Source organism: Chlamydotis macqueenii, chromosome 2 (assembly GCF_036417535.1).
Source record: "Chlamydotis macqueenii isolate bChlMac1 chromosome 2, bChlMac1.mat, whole genome shotgun sequence".
Taxonomy (NCBI): domain Eukaryota; kingdom Metazoa; phylum Chordata; class Aves; order Otidiformes; family Otididae; genus Chlamydotis; species Chlamydotis macqueenii.
Genome location: NC_141557.1, coordinates 19,315,628 through 19,338,909, shown reverse-complemented (window position 1 = coordinate 19,338,909; position 23,282 = coordinate 19,315,628). Strand labels below are relative to the sequence as shown.

Here is a 23,282-nt window from a genome sequence, read left to right as displayed (position 1 = left end):
CCCTTCCCAAAACCCAGGTATCTTCAGTAGCATAAACTGCTGCTGCTTGAGCTGCAAGGCAAATGGGTAACAAAAGGAGATGGCTGCTTTCCAGGAAGGGGAATGAACTGCTTGGTCTGGAAGTATTTTGGGATAGAGCAGAGCCTGGCCTAACTCATTCTCTCCGCTTCCCTTCCCCCTACTCCTTAGCATTGTCCTTCGCTTCGGAAGGAGACCTGTGGTTCTGTGTAGAAAGAAATACCTGCAAATAGGGAGTGGATTACTTGTCTTTAAGTAGAGTTTATTTCTGGAGATTGTGGTGGATTACACACCAAAAAAGGCACATGTGATTGGAATGATGCACGAGATCCCTGGTTTTGTAGCTTCTTTTTCCAGTTTCTTTCCTCACTGTTCGTTTGGCAGCTCCTGAATGTTTGTGTACAGTATCGTCGTGTGGTGTTGCTTCAATAGGCTCATAAAACTTGATACTGCCAAGTGTATCCTGTTGTTTTGAGGTGGTATTGTATTTTTACTGAGGAAGTTATATTTTTCATCGTTCATATCATATATGAACATAACATCTCATACATTAAACAAAAGATGTTTCGTTAATGAAAAGTTATCTTCTTTATTGAGTATCAGAGGTCTGCTAAAAACACAAGAATTTTGTGTTACTCTCCCCAAAAGTGTGAGGAGGAATGAGAAATACTAGACAAAATCAGTAATATTAGCCAGTTGTATATGCTTTCCACTTTCAGGTAATGAAAAAATATACCAGTCATGCTGCTGTTTTCTCATATGATTTGTTAATACACAGATTATCTATTTCTAACCCTTTATATTGCAGAAGTTCTTTGTGTCTTTTCTTTAATATCCATCTTTACTGCTCTTGAGTGAGTAGCCTAGTAGTAGACTACTCCAGTTCGTGCAGAATAGTGCAACTAGTATCCTGTTCATTAGCTCTCATTCTAACTTTTAGCATAGTCTGGAATACTCCAGTGATTCCCTATTTTCTGCTACAACAAGCTTATGATGTACAACTCTACCAGCATTTCAATTTTCTATTCTTGCATGATCTTTTTCTGCACTGCTCCCTCAGTAATACTAATTTAAAATTAGTTTCAATTTTAAATTTAAAATTGATATTAATTTAAAAAGTACACTTTTCACACAATTCTCTGCTTTATTGAGCTCACTGAGATGATCTGCTGGGCCCCCTTCCTTTTGAGGTGTTTCATAATTGCTCCAATTTTCTGTGAGTTTTAAATATTTCTAGTTGTATATTTAGAGGAAAAAACTTCAGGTCGAGCAAGCACTAATGCTGATTGGTGCAAATATGATTTTAGCAGTGACACATACATTGCTCATTCCTGTTTCTTCCATTACAAATGCTTCAGTGAAAAATATGAAAAAACTCTTCTGTTACTGGAACTGTTCCAACTCTTATGTTGTGGAGAGGCTCTGGGACGACTTTGAATGAAGGGGAGAGGGGAAGAAAAAAAAGGGACATCATATGTTCCTTCCGCTCTTGAGTTCAATGCTGTTTCAGAGGTAACTAGTTGACTGTTTAATGTCAGATTCCTCACTACTCTTTGAACTCTGTAAGTGGGAGGGCTAAACGGTAACAAGCATGGGCTTTGCTGCCATGCTATTGCGAGCTCGCGGAGCCTGGTTAGATCACGCGGTGGTGATCAAGTTTGGAGTTGGCTTAAATCAGTATTCCCAAGGTGATGGAAAGTCACGTGAGAACTCAGCCCTACTTTCTGACTTTTTTGGGTATTTTTCTATAATTAAAAGACTTCCCAGATATTCCTGTAAGTTGCTACTTACAGTAACTTCCCAAACTTCAGAATCAGTTGGGACAGTTTCATGTGAAAAAAATCTGGATTATTCACCAGTATGTGAAGACTTCTTAATGCACATTGTCCTTATTCACATGAACTCTTCAACTGTGGGACATAGGGAGGTGAGAAAACACTGATCTGCACACTGCTGTTTGAGAGAGTTTCAAATTGTAGGTAAAAGAGCCTCCATTCATTTGGCAGAGGAAAATACTCGATCCTTTTCTGGGAAAAAGATGGCTTAATACAGATTGCTAGCAACCAGGAGATCAAGTGATTTGTGGAAAAAGATAGGATTGTTTCTTTACATTCTCACAACGAGAGAAGACTGTAGGATGGAGAATTTCAGACTGATCATATGCCTTTTAATGAGAAGCTAAAAAGGATTAAATTTATATTCCAAGCTGATGTGGTTTAGAGAAAGCTCTGGTGAAATCCAGTGAACTGGCTCTTCGGGGAAGCTCAGGAGCTGCAGCGTTTTGTCTTCTGCAGTTGGGTTTTGTTTCTAGATTTTTAGATCTCAGCTACTGGCTGAGGGTATTTTCTTTCAAGTGACAAGGTAGAGCAAGAGAGGAAAACAGAGTGGATATAGAGAAGGGAGAACAACAGCAGAAAAAAGAAGTGCAAAGGTAAAACATGATATAGGGAAAATGGAATAAAAGAATGAAAGAACAGTGAAGAAGATATATTCCAGTATAGAAGAATACAGAAAAAGTGAAGTAAAAAGAGAAGAAGGAAATAATGGTAATATTGGTCAAACTGAAGGTACTTGTTTTTTTTTTTTTTTTTTGCAATTGTTACAAATATTTTTGATACAACTGAATTTAAAGCTGTTTGAAGGAATTTCAGTTAATCAATAAGTGTCATAATTTGAAAGTCAAACGTGCACAGCTCTAGCTTATGTTAGGCCTGAGTTTTCCTGTTGTAGCTCAGGAGGAAAATCTTAAGAGTTTCCTTGGATAGGTGAAGTGTCATCTCTGCTTTCATCAACAATCAAACAAGCATTGCTAGCAGTTATTGGGGAATAAATAGAATGGTGTTACCCATTTTGTGTTCTGTCATGTTAAATCTCTGTTGTGTGTGCATCCGGAATATTACGTGCAGTTCTGATGATGCAATTTCAGAAAAGGATATAATGCAAGGGAAAAAACAGTACAGCAAGAATGATCAGAGGCAAAATGGCTTGCACAGGACAAGGTCAGTAGAATTGACTTCTTGGCTGGGGAAAAAGACCATTGGCAAGAGGTTTGAGAACCAGGAGAGTGGTAGAAATGATAGTAATGGATGTTGTGAAGTAGATGATGGGAAATAATAAGTGCAGCCCAGCACGTGTTTCCCTTAGCACTATCCGATGAAGTATGAAACAAAGTTTGTGTTGCCTGCCCTGTCCCAGCAGTAGAGAATGGTGATGCTACGGGTATTTTCATACTGGCTGGTCAATATAAAGTAAATGTCAACGTGATGACAGAGCTGGGCTACAGTATGCTAGTGACTGTAGAAAGGCAAGATAAATATTGTGTCCTGAAGAGCTAAATGGCTGTAGCCTAACTGTGCGGATTTGTTACTGATTTAAGGTCATTTAATTCCTTACTACCAATCACAACCAGCAATCCTGTCACCCTGTGGTCATCTTACGCACACCTTGTTGCTGGTACCAGTGCTTGTGCATTCACACAATAACCTCATCTACATTAACAGATAATCTTTCAGTCTGTTCTGTATTGGCTTAGGTTTCAGCTCCATTCCCAGGAGATGCAGCTCATTGTGGAAGAGGTAGTGCAAGGGGAGGGGACAGAAATGTACAGCTGAAAGGGAAATACTTAACCTTTCAAGAGCAGGCTAAACTGATCGTGAAACTACACCTTAATAATTCAGCAAGTGTTTTAAATAGTAAAAGCTAACACTGGCACCGAAAGAGTAAATCCAGCTGTCTTCCTGGCCTTCTCTTCCAAAACCACCCTTGCTCATGCTGTTGATCTTGCAGTGAGCTGGCATAGCTGAAGAAAGCCTTTATTTCCAGACCAGTTGTCAGCTGGATCAGTTCCCCGTGCAGTTTCCTAAATAGCTGCCGAAAATGTTACATAGGCATGAAAATATGGACTGGGAGCAGTAGGCTAGTGAGAGGCAGCCTGCTTCATTCCGTGGCAAATCAGTTGTCCCACTTCAAGGCTGAATGTGTTTGCTAAATGACAGACAAGGGATAGGCAATAGTGATGGATCTGAATATAGCAAGAGATGGGAATTGGAAGAAAACCAAGGCAAAGTGCGTGCTAGTTAACTAAGTATTAAAGGTTGGCAAGAGCTGTCTTACAGAAAGGTCAGATTTTGTAATGTATAAGTATTTGAAAAAAAATGTAGAAATGGAATTATTGTCCGAGTTTAAAATAACGTGCACGTAGTAGACTTAACGTTACAGGCAAGATGTTGCTGTTGCTCAGTGTAAATGAGACTGGAGGCGGTGGTAATGTCTAGGTATGGATAAAAAAATGCAACTGGACAGACAAACAATTTAATATTTGACAGTATGCAATCAAAATGCTGAATAGGAACTCTCTGTTTATATACATCTTTTCCTTGTTTCAATGGAAAGCTGAAGTAAAAAGTTTCCATACTTACATGTAAACTACAGTATTACCCTGTCAAACCCCACAGTGCCTCGGGACTAGGATTACTTCCTGACCAACAGAGACAACTTCTTCTCCACCAACAGCACCAGCAATTTCAGCAATTACTAAGCACCCAGCAACTCACATCAGTAAGTTTTCCAGTTAATTATGATTTATTCTTCTATTCTAAGGCATGCATAAACTCCACAGTCTAATACAAATACTAGAAATGTGTTTAAATTCATACTACAGTTTTTGATAATCTTTTAGTTTTTCAGTTGCTTCAACCTTTTTGGATGATAGTCATGCTAAAATACATGATATTATTGGGCTGTGTGTATTGCTAGAAAAATCATTCCGTATTGCTTTCAGTCCCATTTTGATTTTGTCCCATGTGGACATGGTGGCTTGTCTTTCTCAGCATCAGCTGCAGGCAGCAGAGTTTGGGACCTTGTGCGGGTGCTAACAATATCCTAAGCTATTCTCTGATTCCACTAGGACTCCAGCAAAAGGTTTTGGGTGTCATCTCCTGAGCTGTCTTTGCTCTGCCTTGCAGTATTTGTATAGGCCATTAGGTAACTGGTTTAACTATTTCTGTTGTTAATTGTGTAGTTTTAGTACTTTGACAAATATGGCTTGATGTTCTTCTCAGGTATGTTTCTTCTGATAGAGGCCTGACCGAGCTAGCAAGCTTAGCTGAACTTGTGCTGAGCTACTGATTTCAGGAAATTTTATAAGCACTCTCTTCCCTTTCCCACAGTCTTGTGGAAATTCATTAGTGTAACTGAAATTAGCTGGAATTAGGTGAAGGGTTGCACTGACTGAAGATTTGAGTAAGCAAGAACCCAGGGAGGAACTATTTTTCAGTAACTAATTCTTGATTTTTTTTTTTTTTTCCCCTCCTCCTCTCTCCTCATATTACTGAAGGAGCAACATCAGGCCCTTTTGTATCAATTAGTACAGCAACAACATCACCACCACCAACACCATCAGTCTGAAGTACAGCAACTGCAGATTACTGGAGGAGCACAGATACCCATAAACAATTTACTTTCAGGCACACAGGCCTCACCGCTTAACGCAGCTACTACTAACCCATTCCTTACGATTCATGGAGATAACACAGCTCAGAAGGTGACAGTAAGTATATTTCTCACCTCGTTTTCAATGCAGTACCTCCATGAGGTAACTAAAAGATAAGAAGCAAGGTATGTGCCTGTATTCACAACATAAGGATGGTGGATTTTTTCTTTATTTTATTTTTCTTGAGTCTTTGGCTGTGCTTAATGAGGTTCAGAACTCTGTGAACTTGTAGTCACTTATACCTAACCTGTCTGCTGCACGCTCCTGCTTCCCTGGCTCAGGACACCAATCCAGTGACCCTTGCCTTCCTCTTGTAATTCCAGCTGCAGCCCTAGTCCTCCTCACCCCACCTTCTTCCCCAGCTTTGTGCCCACTGTTTTGTAGATGATTCCTTTTATCGCCTTACTTGGAGAGTTTGTTCTGGCCAGCCCTGAGCACTGTGGAGCTGCAGAGATCAGTTGATGACTTGAGAGATGAGGAGCCAGCCCCGTGCTGGGAAGGTGAAATATGCATGAGGAGAATGGGCTCTGTGTATCCTGGTGTTCTGTATCTTGTACACTGGGAGGCTGAGCAGCTCCTTTGCTTGATAGAGTAATAAAACCTTTCCCAGACAGATAAGGAAACAAAACACATTTTTCTGGCAAAGATGTTCCATTGTCTTCAGCCCATCCTCCATCCCCAAGAGGAATTCTTTCTTCAAGGAGTCGGAGAATAGGCTTTGTTCTCTAAGGGTCATACAGTTAAGAGAAGAGAGGATGAAGGGAAGGAGCATGTGGAACTTGTAAAAACAAAGGAGGAGTAGACCAGGAAGACAAATTTCCAGTATTCCTTGGAGAAGACATCAAGTGGCAGTGCTAGTGAAAAAAAGGGAAGTTTGTCTGCAACAGCAGACATGAGTTTAGGGCTAGAAATTGGCCCTTCTCCACTCCCCACCCCCAAAGCCTCCAGCTACTTTTGGGGCAGAGTGGTGGAGAATGACTCAGGCAGCTGAGTTTTTGTGGTGCTTCCCAAACATAAGGTGAAAACCAAAACAGAAATGATGAATTTTCAAGACAGTTTTCCTGGAAACTGCTTCTGTCCATTAAAAATGTGAGCGTTTACTTTTATCAAGCTTCGTGCGTGGTCCTTGTCACTGCCCAGTTTGGTCCATTGTGATGTTGCAACCATTCTGCAAACCGCAGGACTCCAGTAAGGTCGTGTTCTTTCCCAGTCACCGGCTGTCAGAGCAGAAGCGCTCTGTCACAGGCATTTGCTCAGTGCCTTGCTTTCATTTAGAAATGTTCACAATTTGTTCCAGTATGTTTAAAATTTATCTCCCCTCATTTTCTAAAAATTAATAGTGAAGGGAATGGAGACCCTGTATTTGGTTTGTATCAGAATGAACTATTCTATATGTGACCTTACTTTGAATTTTTTTGAAATAACTATTACTAGGTTTGGGCAGCATGACCGGGCAGCACAAGGATATTTTACAAATATGCTGTTATAATTTTAGTTTTTGTTCTTGTAACAGTTAGCTGTATACAGTTCTGGGAAATCTCAGAACACCTTTCAAACAAAACCCTTAGAAATTTATTTTGAAATAGCTTTTTGGTTTTTTTTTTCTTTAAAAAAAAAATTAGAATTGAGACAGATTGCATTGGATTGTTGAACTATTTTAATCCAAAAAGAATTTTAAAGAAATTCTCTTATTTGCCAAAAGTTTGAATGTTTTAATCTCATTTCTGGTTGGAACGGGTTTTCAAGCATTTCTGAATGCTTCTTGCTCAGGCCAGTTCAATACTTGCAGGAAATGTCTGTGTAGGAATTAGTGGTGGGGCAAAATAGAAACTGTATTTCTGTTCTGACGGAGAAGGGTGGGTTTCAGCCCACTTCAGTGGGTAAAACATAGCAGAGGTCACCTGGCATTTGTTTTGACCATCATGAGGTTCTAAGGAGAGCCCAACAGCCAGGAACAGCAAGTCTTGTTGGCATGAGAGCAGAAGCAAAATTGGCATTTTCTGATGCTAGCTGCGGTGACTGTCATTCAGTACAGGGACCACTCCGTTAGTTTTTCTTTCCCACTTTCTATTCTACAATACATGGTTATTCTTTACAATGCAAAAGTTACTACTTAGATAGCTCTAGTAAATGTACCTCATCTGCTTTGTGATTTGTATGAATTTAATTTTACTTAACTCTGTATTTTATAAACTGATTTTTAGAAGTATTTTCTTTTACACAGAGGCTCAACGATAAAACTGGACCAGTTGCGTCAGAGAAGAGTTGACATTTGAATGATACTTGAGAACTGCATGTCCTGCTGTTATAGCACTTCATCTGGCTGCAAACTACAGTTTTCCTTTCTGCAGATTGAAGAAATGCAACAAGGAACTCTTACTGCACAGCAAAAGGTTCATAATTTTCAGAAGGCCATTTTTGGTAGGCTTTGATTTGCTTTCTTGTTGCACTAAAATGTATGTACTTTTAAATGTTTCAGACTGTGAAGTAGATAAAACTCTGCAAACCAGAATTATTTTGTCCATGTGATGGTACTAAGTACAAATTCAACGACAGAAAAACATCTACTTGACTATTCAATCCTAATTTTATAAATTTAAAGGCTATAAACTGTTGGCAGTCATGCATTACATTGGTTTCAGAGCAGTAGTTTAAAAAACCAAGGAAGCCCAACCCTAGCCAGTCTGATCTGCTGCTGCAGTTGCAATATCTCCTTTTAGACTAAGCTTGTAATGGCAGCCTGGACTTGCTGTTTGTCGTTTCTTTTTTACACAGTTCTGTTTTGAAACCTGACTCATAAGGGAATCCACTTCTGAACTTTTTAGTCCTTTTAAATTCCTGTTGTTATATAGGGGGAGTTTTCCTGAGTAAGAATTTACAGTATGTAATCCAAAGTTTATTAATTTTGGTGTAGGTTTTAGAGTTCTGAGGTTTTTTAAAGGAACCGGTTTGGTTCCAGTGACAAAGTTTTCTTACCAGATGAGAAGGCCACACTGGAAGAAGTATGTGTAGTGTGTGGCCTGAACCAAGTGCCTGTTGCTACCTCCGTTCGTTGAAATGGCTGCAAACAGCTGATCATGCACTAGACGTGTCCTTGTTAGCAGCGGGAATATTCTGTGTTGCACCAGCAGCCTTGTTCTGCCTTTACTAGAGGTGTTCATACCACTGTAGAGAGCTCAGGCAGAGTGTTACCTGGGTCACTTTTCACTAATAAATTACCAAAAAAAGTGAGTTAATATTTCCCACTAAAATTTACCAGTGGTTGAAACGGGTGAACTTGTGTTACAGCGCTTCCAACAGCAGCTGATTTCATGGCGTGAGTCTATGCAGTATGGTGAAGGATGGTTTAAATGGGGGTAATGACCACTAATCAATATTAGGGTGGGAATTATTAGAGGAAAAGACCCAGCTGTAATTAGACCTCCACTGTGTACTTATTTGGAAGAACATGTTAATTCTGCAATATGTTTCTTAGTTAAACATTGCACAGTTCTTACCTCATTTCTGTAAATAAAGTTTTGTGAATCTGTTTTGTATTGTGAAGAATTCATAAGAAAACATTGATATTTTGATCTGTAATATTTCTAATTAGTAGATTTAATTGAAAAAGTAAAAATAATTTATTTTTATATGTTCTGGGGAATTTTTTTAAAAAGTCACAAATCACTTTTGTAGATACTTTACAAAAGTAAACCAGTGGTTTATTTTACTTACTCAACCCGCTGGTGGATATTCTGTAACAATTTGTACAAAAGGTAAGATGGAGATGTGCTGTTATTTTGACTAGATGTAAAATTCCAAGTGTATGGAAAGATATGTACAAAGCTTTTGTTAATAAACTTTAATAATGTTTATAGTTGTATACTGCTTGTGTGAACGTGAGTCTTGGAGAACAGAGTACTTCAGTTAGCATCACATGCCAGGAAGGATTTCAATTGCACGTGGCCGCAATTTTTTAAATGGCTCTCCTGTAAATTTTTGCTTTCAAGAGAGCCTGATGCAGCTGCAGTACTGTCCAGGCACATTTTTGCTTACTGGGCTTAAGTGTCCAGTTGCAGCCCTGTGCCGTAATCTGATGTTAGTTTTTTTGCAGAGAAATGGCAGGAGGAGGAGTGGGCTGTTGCTGTTACTCTGACCAGTTCATTTTGACATAACTTGGTGAGAGCTCTGTGGAGATGCACAGGTTCTTTACCTACACTGTGCCTGCGTTAAGCTGATCGAGGCCTTTGGCTGCAGCTGTAACTTTCGTATTGTATTTTTTGTAAAACCCGCTCAGTGGTTTTTCAGAACTCTTGCTTATTGTCCATGGAGGGGTTGGGAAACACACAGCTGAACTCCTTGTCTTTTATTTCCCAAGCAGCAAGGAGCAATTTGACCCTTCCCGTACTGTCTCTTGAAGATAAAATGTGAGGCTTGCGATGGTGCAGGTTTTGGCAGACAGCGGATGCATTATGGTTCCCTCACGATTTTTAGCCCCTTGCTTGTCAGGTGCAGCCTGCTAAGGGACAGCAGATAGCGCACGCAAACGCTGGGCCACTGGACTTGTACTTCAGAGCGCTTAGACCTGTAGGTGAGGGGGAAGAAGGAGCGCAAGGCTTCCAGGAAATTCTGCATCCCTGCTACTGGAGTCATGGACTGGAGGGTTACATCGCTCCTGCTTTATTCATGGACCTGAAGTGAATCCAAAGCTTTACCTGATAGACCAGAGATACCAGCAAGTCATCTTGCCCCACAGTAACCAATAAAAGTAGTAAGTCCTGCTTTTCCTCATGTATTGCTTTTATTTGAGAGGGACTGCCTGAACTCTGGTATTGGGCTCAGGGTAAGATGTAGGGAAGCATGAAAGGGGCAGAGTTGGAAATATGGGTGACATTGTAAAATTCTTTAACATTCTTAAACATTCTTTAAAAATCTCAACTTGTCAGAGATTGGTGCCAGATGCCCAAGACAGCAGTGGGTGTTCTGTACGTGTAGTCCTGATGGACCAAAAATCAACAAGCAGGGAAATAATGAAAGACAGTTCTGACAGCTAAACAAAAATCCAATTCACTGGCCCTTTAAAGAAAGAACTTTGCACCAAAGCCAAGTTCATGTGAGGGCCAGATGCAGTCAGAACCAACCTTGTTTCACTGACTCTGCAGATCCCGACATCAAAGATGATGGTCTGTGGCTGATCTGGCACCAGTTCAGCAGCAGCTGATACAGCCGTCCCTGTGGAATGCCGCTGCTGCCGGAGCAGCCAGAGCCACGATGCAGGTCCCTGGCAGCCACAGCACTGGTTACTGAGCTGCCCTCAGCCACACTGGGAACTGCTCTGGGTTCAGTGTCACAAGAGCAGCACAGAGGGAATGTGCTGCATTTCGGAAGAGTTTCATGTCAACAGGCTTTTGAACCTTATGCTGTTTTTGTTTATGGTGTCATCCCCTGTCCCCTCCCCCCAATCCAGCTTTACTGACACCAATGACATGTTATGGCTTACAGAAGCCAACTAATGCTGGAGGCCCTATGACATCTCCAGTCCTGGTGTGTTAGCAGGAGCTACTCTCAGCAATGTGATTGGGTGACGTTTAACTGACTGAGTCACTGGTACCTTTTTTTTCATAAGCTGCACTCCAATCTCACTGTTGGTTCTGCCTAAAAGGTAGAGCTCTTTTAAAGTCAAACGCTCAGTATTTCTACTCATAGGAGGTCACATTCAAAGATGGTTTTGCAAACATTTTTTTTTTTCAATTCATAAATTGTCAGCTGTAAAGTTAAGAATACTACAGTCCAAACATTTAGATCTACAGGAACACAGACAGGCGCCACTGACAAAAAGGGCCTGCAATCTCATCATGTGGAAAAAAAAAAAAATACCCACCAAACCCAGCAACTCCAGGAGAGGACCCTGAGAGGGCCTGATGATCTTGGACATCTACTGCTACCACCCTCCTCCACACAGCCAATGCTTAGCCTGGGCCAATCCTAGGAACAAAACATGAAATAAGAATGGGTGGGGCCTGGACAAAGTTTTCCCTAAATGAAGGCTCCCTCCTCCATGGGTGTCTCTGAGCATCTGGTTGCTGAGAGCAGATCCACTGATGCTGGATGCTGAGTCTCAGTCCTCCTCCCAAGACCTAGGCTGCCAGGCTACTGAAGTGTGAAACGCCCTTTCTGTTCCAAATGACCACCAGTGCATGGCAAAACCTTTCCAGTTCTTGATGCTGAGACAGAGCTGGGCCTGCCACCCGTTCATGGTGCAGTTCCAGTGCGGAAGAGGCCAATGCCTTTCTCTTACACAGCCAGCTTGCCTCTATTTTCAGGCAGCTTGACTCTCCAAGCAATAAGGATGCAATGCATCACCTCACTTCCACCCAGGCATGAGCAGCACCTGTGATTAGACATTCACATCCATCATGTCAGGTGCTCAACCTGACAAGCGTGACACAGTGACAGGTACAGTCTTTGCCCAGCCTGAAGGATCTTCCTTCAGATAAACTGTATTTGTCAGGAGCACTGCTTTAAGTTTCTCAGTGTGAATGTTGTTAAAAACAAACAAAAAAAAAAAAAAGAGAGAGTTTCTTACCAGTAAGTTTGTCCTTCTTGCTTAGACTCCCATCCAGAAAGTGTAAGGTGGAGAGAAGCTGAAGGTGCTGGGCAGGCAGTGTATCATTATGGTGTGGTAGTCATACGGGCAAGTCTTGAGCAGCTACTCTTACACACAGAAGTTTTTCAAGATTCCAACAATCAAGGTGTCAAAGTCCTCCTATGTCCTTGCTGCATTTGCCACTAGATATCTGAACTACTTCTCACTCCAAAGTGAGCCCATTATTATTCTTCATTCTGTATTAATTGCATCAGGGAGAGACAGAGATCATGCAAGTGCAAAGCCCCCCTTTCACATACTTGAAGAGCTCTCTCTCCCCCCCCCTCTCTTCTGGATGGTCTACCTCATCTTTGAAGTGGGATATGCTGAACTGGGCACACCATTCCAGGTGAAGTCTTGTAAATCCAGAGTGGAAAAGGTAACATGACTCGTCCTCACAGGCTATACTCTCCTGTTACTTGCTTTCTTATTTTTGGAAACAGTAGAAATATTCCAATTCTCATGGTGTTCTACCTTAGCCTGGATCAATGCTCCGCCAAGTTAATTTTCACCAATTTCCTTAACCATTTCAGCAGCTGTTCTTTGTAGCCATTTAAATTACTTTGCTTTACAGCTACAGTCATCTATTTTTGAGTGTTCTGGATGACTAATACTTTTTAAAGTCAAGATTTCCTGATATCTCTTGAAAATACCTCCCTTGATCTCACCAAGACTCTTCTTTCACAGGTGCATTAGTAGCACAGAATCACTATTGGGTCAATTAGCACAGATCACAGTACAGCTTCTAAATATGTTTAGTTTCCAATGCAGTTAACCTGTGAAGTGCTCTGTGAAACAAAATTTAGGTGCATTTTTGTGTGTCTAGTCAATAGCTTCCAGAATATAACTTTTTTTCTATAGATTAGGATTAATTTTTTGTATGTGACCAAAAAAACAAAAAACAACCAACCAACCAACCAAAAAAAAAAAAAAAACCAACCAAAAAACCTGAAGTGTTAGAATTGGTAAAGGAACACATATGGAACACTTCCCTAAACACTTCTCCCTTAAAGTTTGATGGGAATGGGATGAAATTTTGTGAAATGCTGCTCTGTCAGAAGCAACACAATTGGCAAACAGTTACTGGGGACAATCGACAGTGTAAATGGCAGAAAGTTAATGGAGACTTTCAGCCACCAGGTTCTGATTTTCAGTTCAGATACCTGATCCTCTGGTTTTTTATTTAAATTTTGAATTAAAGCTAAAAAACTTATCAGAATCCTGGTATTAAATCAGAATTTGAATGGTAAATAATTCTTTAAAAAATGCAAGTCCTTAATGCAAAAAACTATGATCACTGCTCTGGTTTACTGATCTAATTTACAGCCCATTAAGTACCCTTTGTTTCAGCATTTTAAGTTTTGTGTAACTTTTTTCCAATATTATAAAACACAAAACAGCAAGTAAGGAGTAATAATCCTTATTACCTATTCTTCAAATGGAAACTCAAACTATATGTGTGAATCCAGGATATACAAAACCTCCCCAAATATGAGAACTCTTAGCTCAATGCCATTAGCTTTTAAGTCCTATGCTGTACTTAAAAACTGGTCATGAAGTATATGCCTTACGCATCTTAATTTCTAATTAACGTTCTTACCCTTTAACGTTCTTACCCATTGCAACCCTACCAAATTACCAGCACTCTCAGATATCACGGTGTATGGTGTATTAGCCTGTGGAGCTGGTGAAAAGGGCATTCTATTGCAGGTGCATATAAATGTACAAGGAAGTTAAGACAGAAACACTACCTATTTCAAAATATTGTTAGAATGCCTGGACATTGCATGTAGCAGCAAAAATGCTTATAAGCATATGGTCTTGGATTTATAGCTGCAAGAAAGAAAAATGTATTTTGAGTGCAGAGTTCCAGGACTCTCCTGCTTGCTTAACAGTTTCAGATCAATTCTCTCTTTCATAACAAAGAAATTCCTTATATTCTCTGTGATCATTGGCTGCAAACCTACCAGTTCCAGTAGGCAATTATCAGTGTGGGTTTTCCCGAGGGTTCACTGATTTTCAAGACACTGTTATCACACATGTGCATAAGCAGCTCTCCAGTAGAAAAATACACCTTCATTCTTCAACACACAAAATACTTCAGATGGTATAAGGTTTATTAATATTTTCTTTTACTAAGGCACATGATGTATAGAAATACTGAGGTACAAAAATGCAGTTTCCTGCATGAGATTTAAAATCTCATTTTGACAAAGATGAGTTACATCTCTTCTGCTCAGAACATTCAGCTTTTAGCCATTTTTTTCTTTTGTACCAGTTCAACAAGCAACTTGTATCTTGCTACACAGTCCTCCTAAAAGGAAAAACAGAAGTGTTAATTAAAAGTTTGATATTTTACTATTGCTTTAACTCTGTACATGCTACCTCATTCTAGAAGAGCAGCTAGGTTCTGGGGGTTGTTTGGCTTTTTGGGGGGGTCTTTTTGGTTTTGTTTTGGGTTTTTTTTTGTGTGTTGTGTTTTTTTTTTTTTTAAGTTGTGCACTGAATTTCTGCTCTAGTGAAGAGGAGAATTAGAAAAATTAATTTCCAATTTACATTTCTGAATGGATAATTTATTTCTCTTTAAAGAGCACACAAACCCAAGAAAACAGTTGCCCAGGACTTCTTGACAATGACTGTAAAAGCAATTATTAAACAGTTGTATTGTAGTATCTGTTTCAGAACAGTTATTCTGCTATGAGCCTCACTGCAGATAGGTTACCTTGTTAAAGACAAGGCTTTACAGTCACTGACACGGCACCTACTGACACCAAATCCTGCTGAACAGCTTCAGAGCCAGAGAAACACTCCAATCCCCACTCACAGTTCCTGCTCTCTCACACTGTGTTTGGCACAGATCAAATGGATTTTCTGCAGCTACAATGACTGAAGCAAGCAAACTAAGCTATCACAACTATTATAAAATCTAGCACAGACCAACTATATCAATGACAATGAACCCTATTTTTAAAAGATTATACTTACAAAAAGAATATTAGAGAGATTATTGAGCATTTAACACTTGCAGATGGATTACTTATTTTGTTTGAGATGGGTTGAGAAAGGTATTGTAAAAGTGTAAGCAAAGCAGCTCACCAACATTTGGTTACTAACTTTGAATCAAAATTTGTTTTAAAATCAAATTTGTCCTGCAACTGAAGGTCTGAAAGGCAGAAGAGAGGTATGTATTTTGAAAGAAACCAGAGGTATTACAACATTTTCTGTAACAGATCAAACAAACTGGATTAAGTGAAAATATATTTTAAATAAACAAACAAACATGACAGTAATGCTCTTTAGGTCGATTATGTGTGGACTGATAGGCTAAGTAAAGACCTCACCTTTCTGCACGGAGCCTCAGTTCTTAAGGTAGTGATAAACTGGTAGAAAATACATTTCCTCTCAATTTACATGTCAAACAAAACTAAACGTACCTTGCTTTTTCCAGGAACACATTTTGCTATTTTATCCCAGCGATCCGATGTTCCCTTTGGATACTGCTGCAAGGCCATTTCAAGAAGTTTCTGTTGATTTTGAGTCCACAGTTCTTCTGGGACACGGCTTTTCTCTCTTTTTCTGCTCTCATTGTCACTCTCTCCTTCTTGCTCGGTGTTATCAAAATCTTTCTGGCGTCTTCCTCTACTCTTCTCTTCTGGTACCTCTCTCACTGCTGGTAGAGTCATTTCAGGTGCTCTGACAATTTTTTGTTTGCGGTGTCTAATTTCACTTGCAACGGTCTCCTTTTGATCTATTTGGACATCCATCTGCTCTGGGATACGATCGTAGTTCCCCTCCTCCTCCTCTTCCTCCTCTTGTTCTCGCTGGGTGATTATGTGGTCTGGTAAATTCACGTTGACTTTGACATTCTTGGAATTCTGGGCCAGTGTTTTAAGCTCAGAGAGCCTAATGATACCTGTTAGAAGTATTGTTGTTACACTTCTAAAAAAATAAAACAAACAAACAGGGAAGTGCTTGCAAATAAAAGATACCTGGAATAGTGTGGAGAGGACAAAAAGCTCTTCTGGATTAAGAGCTTAAGGAAAATACTTATGGAGAAATCAAGGTATTTGTTATGGAGCAAGGAACTTAGCAAATTATGAGCTTGTCGGGTATATATGAAGTACTAGCAAGTTACTACATTGATACAAACAAGCATAACAGAACAGCCTGAACAAATGAACAAAAGCCACAATGAACTGAATAAGAAAGCCTGGGAGGATGCAGCTAAAGGGAAACATTCCCTCAGGATACCCACCAGTTCTTCTCTTTGCTCACAGTAAGGTAAGGTTGCAAAAGTGTCTCTGCAACGCATACCCCGAAAGGTACAAAATGCGCTGTATTTGCATAGCTATAATCCAAAGACAGTGCTTTCTATAAGCATCAGTGAAGATCTAGTAGCACGCACCTGGTGTGTATGTAACAGAATCCTTCAGTTGTTTGGCTTTCATGGTAACCTGCATGAAAACAACAAAAAAGGACTACTTAAAAATTATATTATTGGGGCTATTGAAGAATTCATTAGCAGCTTACTGCAAAATACCGACATTGAACACACACTAAATATGGCAAGGCTGATGGTCTTCTGCTGGCTTTGTTCATATATGGAGCCCCAACTTTCCAGACTTTGTCCTTTCCAAAACACTTCTAGCTTATTAAAATCATCTAAGCAATACTACACATTTCTATTCCTATCACCATAACACATCACAGCTGATATTCAAATTTTATTTTCTTTCATTGTTAAACCCTAATTCTCTAACCTAAAAATACCAGAAGAAGAGGAGGAAAATGGAAACAAATGAGTTATTTTCTATATATTAGTTTCTCAATACTGAACAATGTTAGCGTTAAGAATAACAATTATCCTCTACACAGAGCAGCACTAGAGAGTGAACCTGCCAGGGGCTGTACAGCTATTTGCTGGAAGAAGAAGAAAATAAAAAGATTCAGGATTTTTTGTACTATGACAAGATTCACAAGCGAGTACTTCGGAACCATCTGCTTCTAAGTCTACTCTGGTTCCTCCCACCCACCTTTTTGCCCATGAAATTGCAGGACCTTGCTTTAGAAACGGGCAAGTACTGGATCTCCCTAATGGCAGCAAGACTTAACGAGGCAAAGTGGTCTATTTTCCCTACAAATTAAGCCTCATTTTCTGGGATGATTAATTTTAGATAAAAACTCTGTGAACAAAAAAAAATCCCAACTCTAATTAATCAAAACTTTTATCCAGAGGCAGACATTTGGCATAGAAAACTCCAGTTTCGACTGCTGCAGTGGGATAAAGTTTTGACCATTCAGAGAGGTGTCAGCATACTAATATGAACAGGTGATTTTAAGTAGCACTAACAGTTCTGTGATCTGCATGATGCTGATTTTGAAACAACAGGATGGATCTTCCTTGAAACAGGTGACCCACTAATAGAAATTGCCTTCCTTGAAGAGTTTGTAGTCTAAAATAATCCCAATTCAAATGTTAATGTTCCATTTCCATTATTAGCAGTGTCTCTACAGGGCCAGTGCTTTAAAAGGCTGAGGAATCCATTCTTGACTGCCGAACGGGATGGATCCTTAGTGGTGTCCTGCGATGCATCTCTTAAATATAAACTATGTTAAATAAACTGATTATAATAGATTATTTTGAAAAGAGTGAGAAGAACTTGTCATGCAGCTGATCTTTTTGAGCTTACTGCAATGATGCAGTGGATTAATTGTGAATATGACAAGGCATTATCTATATACACGTTCATGTATTCCAGAAAACTGTTTCTAAACCATTGTGCTATTTTTTTAAGTACTTTTTTGAAAGATTTACAGCCTACTCATCAGGCCAAGAAGGCAGGAGAAAGAGAGAAGAAAAGATTCCCTGTACAAAACAGAGCAGAATAAATAGCAAGCAAAGACAGGTATACTGAGCTGCTACCTCAGTGCCAATGTTCGGTTTTCTCTATGTTGAACCTCTGACATTTTCAGAGGTTGGTAATTATAATTTTATCTTTCAAACTGAGACTACACGTGCAACATAAAATTTGTATTGGAAGTGGTGCAAATCAATACGCTGGATGCAAGTTTCCTTTACAAGATAGATGTTTCCAAATCAGGTTAGTGTAGGTATCCCATAATAGATGTAATATGCAGCAAAATTTATATCTAATTGAATTAGAATCTAAACCAGCCCTCTCCACCAGAACAGTGAAGGATTTTGGTTTATTCCTAGGTCCTAACGGCATTTCACATTTCCCCATACAGGCAAAAAGTTCAGAAATAACAGTGTTGCCATAGGTTATCTTATTTTGGATAACCTCAGCTATAACAACTTGGTGAACCCAGATGTAGCATTCATAGTAAGTTACTCCATTTATCACATATAATATTTTCAAAACTTTCTCTTTTGAAGGCATTACCATATCTGTCCATATTTTGATGGACTTTCAATTTGAACATTCACCAGGTAAGCTGGAAATAACACCTGTGTGTGTATGGTTTAGATACTGAAAATCTACAATTTCAAACCGTGAACAAGCACCTTCAGTTGATGTAAGTTTGACAACTCATCGAGCTGCCTACTCACAGCTTCGCTATCATCATTTGCAGGTTACGTAAGAAGATTATTTGTCTGCTATTCTCTTTTTAAAATTTTTTTGTCAGCTTTCTTCTTCATAGTGATGATTTTGCAGGTCCTTTTCCAGATGCTCTATAAAATTCATGTTAAATCCAGCTCTTGTCACTTAGAGTTCAGGTATCACTTATTTAGATTTAAGATTTTTTTGGTCCATCAGTTTCAACTGTCATCGCCATTAAAGATGCTGACACAGGGCAAGAATCATAACATGTCAGTATTAAACTCCTAAGGATTATTAGGAATTCAACCTGTGGAACATATGAAATTGTACTTCAATTTGATCTGTTTGAGTTCAATCACTCTGTTCTTGCTACTCAAATTCACAGGCTCTTCTGCTGCCAGTTCCTCCATACTTTCTGACATCCTTAATATAAATTTAAATTTCCTCTCCAGTGGTGAGTAGTGCTATCTACTAGCTAGTTCTTAACAGTAATTTTTAAAAAATCATGAAGTTATGCAATGTAAGTTGCTCCATTGCTTTCTCTGCTCAATTTTTTATAACTTGCCTATTTTATTATGTTCTCATTAGATAACATACTTGGAAATACTGTTATTCAAAGTATGAAGCAGTTGCAGAATTACTCTTCTAGTTATTATTGTTGATTGTTCCTACATAGTGCTTTAAAATTATAGTTTTCGTGTATATTAAGAGTTTTATCATGACTGTGGAAAGTTGTGCTAAAAGCCTGCTGCTACTGACAAAAGTTTTCATCAGAGTATTAGCCAGCCCTTAAGAAATCCTAGGTCTGGGGACACCTTGAATAATAAGGATCAAGACTGTGAAATTGATTCAAAACAGAAGAGGGCAGATCTCATATTCTTGCAAGTATTTGAACTGCTGAACAGACATACTGCATTATTTTATAGGAATCAATTTTAAACGCGACCGTTTTTGTGCCCAGATAATAACCTAGGCATCCCACGGATAACAGAAGTCACAAAAAGTCAGGTACTCACATGCACAATGAAACAGGTTTTCTTAGACAGATGACAAAAAAAAAAAAAAGTTAGATGCAAGCAATCAAATTGCTGAAGTAGAAATAAACCATCTTACTATGGGACCTACAGAAAGAAGCCATAGGAACAGCTCACTTCTGAGAACTCCCTTCTGAATTCAGTTTCAATAGCTCTTCAGCTACAGAAAGATTATACTGAAAGCAAGTGGGATTAGTGGGATAATTTTCTGCAATGAAAGCCAGACAGAGCTGGTTTCCTCCTGTACTGCTGACAATTAGTCCAGATCACAAGCCTAGCTGCTACTCAACAAGACACCGAGCACTAAAAACATTCCTCATCATGACCATCCAGATGTTAAATCTCTTGTTACCCTGGACACCTGCCACCTCTTTCAGATTGGACAATGTTCAGAGATATACAGGAGAAAAAAAAAAAAAAATTCAGAGTCAGCTTAAAAGACACTCAGTAGCACAGTCAAAAGCAACTTTTGCTACCACATGAATGAGAGGCTACTTGTCATCCTGCAGGGAAGGCAGGCATAAAAAAAAGCACAGAATTGTGACAGACCTAAAGGGAAAATCCTGTAGAGTCAGGTACAGTGATCCTACTGATGCCAAACAGAGAGAAACAGCTCTTTTGCAGATGATGAAGAGCAATTCCCCTTCCCACAGCAGCACCCACTAGCCCTTCACTTCAGCTGACCCCTCCAGCACCATGACCAGCCCAGGTCAAACACCAGGGCAAACACCAACGGGGCTTTGAAGCCATCACCATTTTGCTGGCTCCTGGAAATCTTCTGTGGGTAACAATCTACCTTCCTTCTCTGACCAGGATACTAGTTTAGTGAGTATTGCACAAGATAATTACAGAAGTACAAATTTTTGGGTCCTGATAACACTGTGGAAAATAATGTAAGATCTGTAGAGGAAGAAATAACCCATGTCACTTGGCCTCCCAAATGTATATAACCTTCTTGCACGGAAGGATGACATGTTATTGTGCTACAGAAAACTGGAGCTCCTGATAAAATTGTTTACTATTCTTCGCATCTTCTTGAACAGAAGTTCTCTAAATATTTACTAAAGCTGCCACGGTTTTTCAGGATCAACTATCAGAAATTTGCTGTCCCAGTAGCTGTGTTCTGTTCACCCAGTTATCTTCCTGCATGCTATCCATCTAGTTATGTTGTGCAAAAATGCCAAGATCTGTGGAATTATGGAAAAAAAAATGTGAAGATACCTTGTGAGTTGTTGAGGCTAATATGCAGCAATGAGAAATTTCTTGAATCTTTGAGGCTAATTTGAGTTATAATCACATTTTTCTCATAAAGGAAAGCCAGACACAACAGGATTTTAATGCCTTCCTGGCTTTGCTGAAGTAGTAGGTTTTTCAGATCTAACCTTCCAGAACAGCACAGAATAAATTGCCAAATTTGAAGTTCTCCCCTTATAACCAAAATACAACCTGCTGCACTGAGTTGTTCTTCCAGTCTTGATCTAAATAGTTTTTTTCATAGCAACCACAATTGCATCAAGAACTGTTTGATCCCAGTCAGACAACAATAATGACCCACTCCTTTATTTTCATGTGACAGAACCAAAATTCACTGCTTTATAAACTGCTCTCCCTTACATACACCAAAAGGACTGCTAAAATTGTCTTCTAGTTTTAACAGACTGGTGAAACTTCAAATACTGAAGCATCAGCCAAATCATTCTCCATTTCTGCAAGTATGCTAATTTACAACTTCCTAGCTCTACTGAAATATTTCAAATCAGAAGGTGCACCTTTGTTTTGGCACTGCTTGTAACAGTTTGCTTAGTAGATTATTACTGATTTTCCCAAAAGTATGTAACATAACTAGTCTTTATCCACTGTGCAAATTACATGTCAAATTTAATGCTAACATAGCAAATTTTAAGGATAATGTGCTTTATTCTTTAAAAAAAACTAAGAAACATGTTATGAATTTAATTGAATTTGCTTAGACCAACCAGTTGCAGCCAGCAACAGCACAGTTTTCTTACGGTTATGGACTTCGAAGCCATGTGTGATTCTGAACTTTGCCACAGCAGATGGAGAAGAGGTAACTACCTCAACAGAAATCCCCCAAACAACTGTGAGTTCAATTATGAGGCAGTTTAAGATGTGGCCTGCAAAAAAGGCAAACTTGGCCTAAATTACCAGATGTAGAACACTGGCCTCTCCCCAGTTTAAGTGCCCAAATAGTTATTAGAAAGCAGCAGAACAATTGCTCCTTTCTTCAGGACACAGAAAGAGGAAGAACTCAGCAACTAGAATTGTCATGATGTTGGAGACTTCATATTATGCTTTTTTTTTTTTTTTGTCAATTAGACTCCATGTTTGAGAGCCTTGAGCTCAGTGTTACGGGCACTCATGTAAGAGAAAAGTTTGGTGTCTCAAATGCCCATTGCAACAACTGCTTGGACATCTTATTTCATGACTGTTGATGCAAAATCCATTACTTTTCCTGAGAGTCGGAAGATGTGAATTCTGCAATAGAATTCAAAACCAGCTTACCAGGATGTATGCGGGACATCACATTAATTCAAGCCACTCTAAAAAGTTGCAGCATCACTGGCTTGACCACCCCACAAGCCACCTATTTGAATTAAAAGTTGGTGTCTCACTGTCTTCTGTAAAAAACCATTCTCCTTTAAGTGAGAAGCATGCTCTGGTCATGCTTTATGAAGGAAATAAATCAATTTTGCATTTGGATATAAGATGCATTGTGCTGCCCAATTCTGCGAATACTGTAGGGGCAACTGTAAGACTGCTCAGAAGAAAACTTCGTGCAATGAGGGAACTGCCAACAGCAACCACCTTTCCCTCTGCTCCAAGTATCAACAGAAACATTGTGGTGTGTCTGTGGGATTAGACAGGTGTTTCACAGATTTCACTCGCAGACTGAGGAATCTATATCACTTACGTACGATCTAAATCCCATCTTAGATATTCATAACCTCTTTTGGACCTCGATCCAGAACGAGGTCTTTATACTTCAATAAGCAACTGGAAGAACTACTGATTACATAAATATATGCAAGCTGCTAAAGGTGAGTGTTTCAGAACACAGTACTCAAGTACTCAAGTTAAGACAGATATATTACACAAAATGAAATGTAAAACAGGCTTGGGAAAACACTTAATCTCCAGAAGTAAAAAAAAAAAAAAAAAAATAAATTCACTTTTACGTATGGATCATTTCTTACACAGATGGTTTTCTTGCTGGCAAGGTAATGAGCTTGCATTTGTCAAAAATAAGAAATCTATTTTAGAATGGCATATAAAGTACAATTAGTACGAACTCATGCAGTCAGACTTAAAGGTTGAAACTGTTGCTTGGACATACAAGAGATATCACAAAACAGGCACCCCCCAAACCTTATGCTTTTGAGTGTCATGGTATTTCAGAATGTCTGCTCAAATATATCCACCTGTCTATTGTTTTGCTGTCTACCTTAAGTGTTTCTCTGTACAAGCAGCAAATCCCAATCAGTCTGGTTTTGCAACACAAATGCATGAGATTAGTGACTGCAGGAGCAAAT

The 23,282-nt window shown here is 39.2% G+C and overlaps 2 protein-coding genes across 6 annotated transcripts in view; one reads left to right on the top strand and one right to left on the bottom strand.

Annotated features, from left to right (window-relative positions):
- Positions 1-9,371, top strand: part of MLLT10 (MLLT10 histone lysine methyltransferase DOT1L cofactor) — a 129,400-nt gene extending 120,029 nt beyond the window's left edge. For 3 of the 4 annotated variants that reach the window (XM_086742179.1, XM_086742177.1, XM_086742180.1), the window contains 3 exons: positions 4,473-4,575; positions 5,354-5,566; positions 7,717-9,371. In XM_086742179.1, the coding sequence (XP_086598305.1) occupies positions 4,473-4,575; positions 5,354-5,566; positions 7,717-7,785 (385 nt within the window). In that variant the 3' untranslated portion in view covers positions 7,786-9,371. The remainder of the gene's footprint in view (positions 1-4,472; positions 4,576-5,353; positions 5,567-7,716) is intronic. The other variant, XM_086742178.1, reaches the window with a different exon arrangement.
- A 4,862-nt stretch (positions 9,372-14,233) lies between these two features.
- DNAJC1 (DnaJ heat shock protein family (Hsp40) member C1) overlaps positions 14,234-23,282 on the bottom strand; it is a 109,441-nt gene continuing 100,392 nt past the window's right edge. For both annotated transcript variants that reach the window (XM_086741545.1, XM_086741546.1), the window contains exons 10-12: positions 16,540-16,588; positions 15,569-16,047; positions 14,234-14,448 (exon numbers count right to left, since the gene is read on the bottom strand). In XM_086741545.1, the coding sequence (XP_086597671.1) occupies positions 14,380-14,448; positions 15,569-16,047; positions 16,540-16,588 (597 nt within the window). In that variant the 3' untranslated portion in view covers positions 14,234-14,379. The remainder of the gene's footprint in view (positions 14,449-15,568; positions 16,048-16,539; positions 16,589-23,282) is intronic.